Genomic DNA, 6,481 nt, shown 5'->3' with positions numbered 1-6,481 from the left:
GGAAAGTCGTTCTTGTTGTCTTTAAGGCGAAGAGATAAATAGCTAAAGTAAGGGAGCTGACACTTTCAACTTTGGCGACTTCTTACAAAAATTTATGAGAATCGACGTCTTGCTCACAAGGAGAAATAAAACCAATTTATTCTACATTTATAAATTATTTATCTAATTTATGTCAATCTTACACTAATGTACATTGTCTTTGTATCATGTCATTTGCAATTTTGATCTAAGACGGTTTATATTATCATCAAAATGTTTTACTAGAAAGGCATAAATTACGAATCGATTAATACACAAATAATATGTATATCTAATGTATATATCTACATATATCTAATCAATCTTCTTTATTTGTAATCAATTAACAAGTTTGTTTGTTTTTTTATTAACTTCCTTGTTATACTTCACGAATTTGTTTTTTTTGCTTACATCTCAAACCATGTGTTTTTGTTTAGAATTTCCTGTACAACAATATGGTAGCGCGACTGTCCATTGTGTTTACCATTTGGGAGTTTTTAAGCGGGAAATGAAAATGACGCCTTCTTGATTTTGCTTTTATTTTTTTTAGGAAACTTTTTCATTTCATCTTATAAAGCTATGAAACCTTAGTAACTTATTTATCCGTTTCGTTGTGTAATTTGGAAAATCCGCACATTACGGACGCGATACATAGTGGCTTGGTTGCATTTTTAAGGACTTTACTTAAAATAAAAAAATTAAAAAGTATTTATGGGAATTATCATATGGTTTGATGTGTCAGTTGAAATTTAAATAAAAACTAGCATAGATAACCATCTTAATTTTAGAACTTTGTATTATCTTTATTGTTTTTTAAAATTTGCATGAAGAGAAAAAAGATTTTTAGGATATTTCCTCGTGACTCTTCATTACACCAAATATATTTCTTGATCGAAAGAAATGTATCAAGTTAAATGAAGTTAAAGCTTAACGAATGCAGATACTTAATTAAATGAAATTGGAAAATCTAATATATCTCACAATTTATCATATATATATAAATATATATATTTGAATTACATAAGAGTTTTTTGCTGCAGGTTGCTTGCATTTACGTCGATTATACAAAATTGATAAGGAGGCACCATTGAGATTTCCAGAGAAACTATATGAATCTCAGATGGATCTCTTTTTAAAAACATTTTCCAAATAATCACTATGAATTTACTCAGGTCCGATTCCGTGTTTCTCTTTCTTTTATACATTTTCTTACAAATTCTTTATATATCTCGAATTTATTTAACACAACAGTAATTTTTAATACAATACGAATTTTTATTTTTTAGATAATTTTTGGCCTTTTTTTATTTTATACACTTTCTTACTATGTCTTTATATATCTTAAATTGATTAACGCAATAGTAATTTTAAATGCAATATAAAATTTTATTTGGTTTTTTCTTTTTTTTTATAATATATTTCTATTTTTTCACAATTATTTACTTCGCACAACTTCTTTTTGCACTTGTAAAATGGCTTTGATTTCTCGCTAAAAACCGTTAGCGGGTTTTTTCCTTCACATCGTTTATAAAAAAAGTACCATCTGTGGAGAATGGAGAGAGCACAGAGCTGCTTTTAATAAATAAGAAAAATGGTGAAAAAGAATTGTTACCAAATTGTCAAATTTTGGAGTTTGTATTTATTTTCATCCGATGGCGTTTCACTTTGCGGTTCAATGAGGAATGCTTTGCTTTGTCGATTGGGACACATTTGCTTTGAAAACTTTATCTCTGCATTCCTTTGAAGAGGAGGGTATAAGGGATAGTTGGACGGGACGTTTGATGATAAAACCGATAACTTTGACTCCCCAATTAAAACTATTAATTTATTTATTAGAACTGTTTGCGCTACCTATAACTAATAGTTTGCTCCTAGAAGCAATTTATGCAAATGGGGTAAAATGTTAGATTTCTCGCAAAGGACTGTATTCTTTACAGTTACAGTAGCGACTTAGGCACAAATAGATAAAGAGTATACTTACCACAGAAGCAGAGGCTATATAATGCGTAAAAGATCCTCTAATAAAAACTGTAAGAATATTCAAGTTTGTTTTAAGACATTAATGTATTGTGTGGCAATGTGCAGCCGTAAATAACATATATAGTAAATAAGTACACAGTACATACAGTAAATAACACAACAACGACCTGGGTTATTTTTTGGCAATGCCCAGAAATTAGTGGAGCTAATCGTAGCTTTATACCTATCGTAATTGAAAGTGTAAGTGAGTAAGTAAGTTTATTAAGTAAGTTATAAATAATTTAAATTATTAATTTATTGTATTGCAATATCATTCAAAAGTAGATCAAATAATGTAAAAGATATATGATAATAACGAAATGTCGTTCTTTTTACAAATGCATTACAATTGTTGAAAAAATTCTGGAGACGCATGATGGCCACCATCGCCTTTCATTGGTACCTGTGACGTGTTTTTCCTTCTTACAATGTGCATCAATAAGCTCTTCGACTTGAACTAAACACTTTTTATCCTTCTCTTTGTTACGTCTCTCATACTCCTCTTAGGGATATTTATAATTTGTAAAGGGGGCTATGTACCAATCCAATGATCGTATATCGATTTCATGCATGTATTGGGAACGCGTGGTAGCAAGAAATGCACCTTTGAATGAAAGCAAACTTAGATCAGGCGCGCCTGGTGGGGAATTTGTCATAGACGATTCAATTTCTTCGTTAGTGAAACAAGCGCTTCTTTCGCATATAAGTGATAAATATGTTTTTATATGTATGCTCGTTTGCATACGAACCACGCATTGTTGTGGTTATATTATCTAAGCCCTTGGGAGCTACCTCTTTATGAATATTTTCTAATTTTGTTGCCAACTCGTTACCCGGAAAGTAACCCAATGTTGGACGATTTACTAGAGTTTTCGTACGATTGTTTACATCACAGACACAAATCTGCTCCATCCAATGACGGCTTACAATACATGAAATTCAAGATTATGCAAATGTGGACGTGGACGCGAGACATGACGATGTATGATCGGCTTGGAGTGGTATACCTCCTTCATCATCAACGGATGTGTTAAAAAGGTGCAATGTGAATTCACAAAGTTCATTGTTTGGGCCTTACTTAAGACTATTTTTGGTACGTAATTGCTATTATTTATTTGTTTTATTATTTTGTATTTTTTAATTAAACTATATTTGATTAATGTTTTGTTGATTTTGCATATTACTCGTCCGCCACGTAGGATAGAAAAGTGCGAAGTAATTCTCGTAGTGTAAGAAGTAATGCAGTACATGTGTATGAAGTGTGATATGAAAGAACTGAAAATTGCGAAAATAAAAAGAGTGTGAAAGGCAGCAGTTTCATAATTTGACTGTGAAAGCTTATATGTCTTGTTGACAAGGTTTAGAATTTACAATTTCCTTACATTTTCTTACAACATAACATTATAACGCGCCTTCTCATGTGTTTGCTCCTTGGGATTTATTAACCCGAAAAACAAGTCAACGTATCATTCTTGTCAAAAAATTATTAAAATTGCGAAACTCTTCCTAGTCAGTTTAATAAAGTTTGAGAAATTTTAATATCCCAAGCAAACATATGGTTTTTATTATTTCTCTCTATTCTTTTTAAAATAGTCGTGCCAAGTTGAAGAAATTTCACTCTGAGCAAAAAAAAGTTTACAACATATAAATGTTGCCAAGTAAGAGTATCCAGAGAAATCTCCTCTCAATCTCAGTCACTATTTTCATTTGAAAGCGTTGAAAGCGTGCGCTTAACAACTTTTGGGCATGCGGAAAATTGCTAAGATTTTTGCTCTGGTTTTTATTGCAAATTCTTTCTATTAAAATTAAAATTGTAGAGTTAAAGTGATAAATAAATACTTGAATAATAAGTTTGTTAAAATTTTTACTTTTTTTAATTATTATTTTCATTTTTTCTTTCTGTAATGCGTTTTAAAATGAAGTATGTTTTGGTTAATGCACGTAGGGAGCAGTAATCAAAGCACAAAGTGTATAAAACGTTGGGGTTGTTTTCAAAGTGTTTTAAAAAAATTATCAGTTTTAGATAGTCGGAGTAGAAGCAAGGAAGGAATTAAATGCACAAAATGTTTAATGAAAAAAGTGTGGAGTTAAATTATAGAAAATTTAAAACAAGTTTTTAATCAAATTTAAAAAAGAAAGCATTAACATTATTTTATTTCGCGTTGATAATAAGTGATTTTACGGCTAATATTTTGAAAAAGAAAAAAAACATCTACATTAAGGCGGGCGGCGGCTCTATAATAAAAGAACAAAATCAAATGGTAACTCACTGCAGACTGGAGGAATCGTTTCTTCTATTTTACAGTAGCAACAAAAATAGAAGAAAAAGAAGTTAAAAGCTCATCTTAGGCCAAGTTTGTAAAGAAGACAAGAAAAAAATCCTGTTTTAAAAAGTCGTCTCAAAATAATCAACCTGAAAAATATACACTCGTACAAACACACCCATATATCTTCACACTACCGCACTCTTTTTTCTTTTTGTTTTGTATTTTTTTCTTTCTTTTTTTTGCTAATAACAAATTTATTTCTCTACCTTAACTAATTCGTGGTGGAGAAAGAGAAAAAAACGAATACATATTCATCTTCATTATTATCATCGTAATATTGTTGTGGTCGTTGTCATTAAGACTTTCCCTGCCACTGCAAATTTTGTTTTTGCTATTTTTGGTGAAAGAAAGCAAAAACGGCTACAAGATGTCGACACGTTCCCAGTTAACTAAGGATTTAAATGGCAAGTTTATACTATTTAGTTATAATACATTTATTTCATCTTTTCTTTTTTTAACAAGTGACCTCATTTGTGTTTATGGCCTATGTATGCATATTAGTGGGATCATATCTGATACGAGCATCTATCGTAGAGAGTTAGAAACTTTCAACGACGAACGTTGTATTTATTTGAAACAAAAATAAGAACGGCATTATCATGCAAAGACCTTCATTTGCGGACGGCTAAGCATGGTTATGCGTGTATGTGTATTTTTCTTTTTGCTACGCCATCTCTCTGTCTTTCAATCTTATTTTTCTGTTAGTTGTTTCAATTTTTCTTTGCTTCTCATTCTTAATTATTACGGTTTATCCTTTTTTTGCATTTGTGTGCAAGCAAATGCGGCTGTGTGTGGGTGTGTGCGCTTTTCGATGGGTTTACTTTTATCTTCAGGTTTTTTTCATTTTTTTTTTTGATTTTGTCATTCTGCTTTGTGTCAATTCTCTCCACTTGCAGGCTTTTGTTTATATACGTTTGTGTACATATTTAAAGGTCTCTCTCCTATAAGTAATTTTTCTCGGTCGGCTTTTATACTCTTTGCTCATTATGCGAAACATTTTTCTTTTATTTTACATTGCAAACGTCATGCTTCGTTTCATGAGTGCTATTAATTATAACAATAATAATAATTTTTATTTATTTATTTATTTATTTTATTTTTTGTAAAATTATTTAAATATATTCAATTACTTATGAAATAAAGCAATGTTATTGAATAACAAAGGGACTTTGATTGATTAAATAAACTAATCAATCAAATGCAGGTTTTTTTTTTACTTGGGTTGTTTAGAGTGAATGAACTGAGCAATTTTGCAACCAGAAGAATGTTTACCACAGGCGGACAGTCAGACATGCTCAAGCAGTTTTAAAATTGCATGCTTATCGAGAATGAATATATTTTATTGAGTCTCTGATGCTTTGTACTGGATCTTACAAATGTTTTGACAAAAGGAATATATAATATGCCCTCGTCTTTAAATAATGCGTATAAAGATAAACCGTTAAAAAATCATTTGCAAAAAACAAAAAAAAAATTACTTTCCTCCATGAAATTGAAAATAATGTTCAAGAGAAGTTAATTTGAATAGCAAAAAATAAAGAAAACATTGTTGTCGTTTCAGTTGAAATCTTTTCTCCAAACCTTTAGGGCATTCAGGTAAAAGGTTTCAATGGCGAATTTCCTAAACATTTTGCCGTTAATTTTAATTTAGAAATACAAGCAAACAACCAGTGCTACTTTAAGACAATCCATCACAATCATATCCTACACCATTCGTGTTGCAGGATGTATTAGAGTTACGCATATGCATTTGACACCTAGAAGGACTTAGGAAACACGTGTTCTATTACATCGATCGCCGTTATTCTTTGCTTTTCTGTTAATCTGCAAATCGCACAAGTATGACATTTTTAGCTTTCTTTTTGAAAATGAATCTTTTCGAAAATGAATTTAGGCGAACTATCCCTTATAACGTCTTTTTTAAAAAAAATGCAATTTTCTCTATAAAAAACGCTGGCTTGTGGGCTTCTTAAATTGATAAGAAAAATGTAGTATCGATGAGTCGATGTTTTGAACCGCCTTTTTTTGTAGTCGTTCCTATGAAAAGTAAGCCTTTATACGGCAACCTCGTGTATTGTTTAATATTTCGCAATGAGAATTGTCTGTTGTTAATCCGC

The 6,481-nt window shown here is 30.7% G+C and overlaps 1 protein-coding gene across 2 annotated transcripts in view; it reads left to right on the top strand.

Annotated features, from left to right (window-relative positions):
* The first annotated feature begins 4,564 nt into the window (after positions 1-4,564).
* LOC119636078 (F-actin-uncapping protein LRRC16A) overlaps positions 4,565-6,481 on the top strand; it is a 70,140-nt gene continuing 68,223 nt past the window's right edge. For both annotated transcript variants that reach the window (XM_038031187.1, XM_038031185.1), the window contains exon 1: positions 4,565-4,768. In XM_038031187.1, the coding sequence (XP_037887115.1) occupies positions 4,732-4,768 (37 nt within the window). In that variant the 5' untranslated portion in view covers positions 4,565-4,731. The remainder of the gene's footprint in view (positions 4,769-6,481) is intronic.

The sequence above is a fragment of the Glossina fuscipes genome, unplaced genomic scaffold (assembly GCF_014805625.2).
Source record: "Glossina fuscipes isolate IAEA_lab_2018 unplaced genomic scaffold, Yale_Gfus_2 27, whole genome shotgun sequence".
NCBI classification, from domain to species: Eukaryota; Metazoa; Arthropoda; class Insecta; order Diptera; family Glossinidae; genus Glossina; species Glossina fuscipes.
This window is presented reverse-complemented; position numbering and strand designations above follow the sequence as displayed.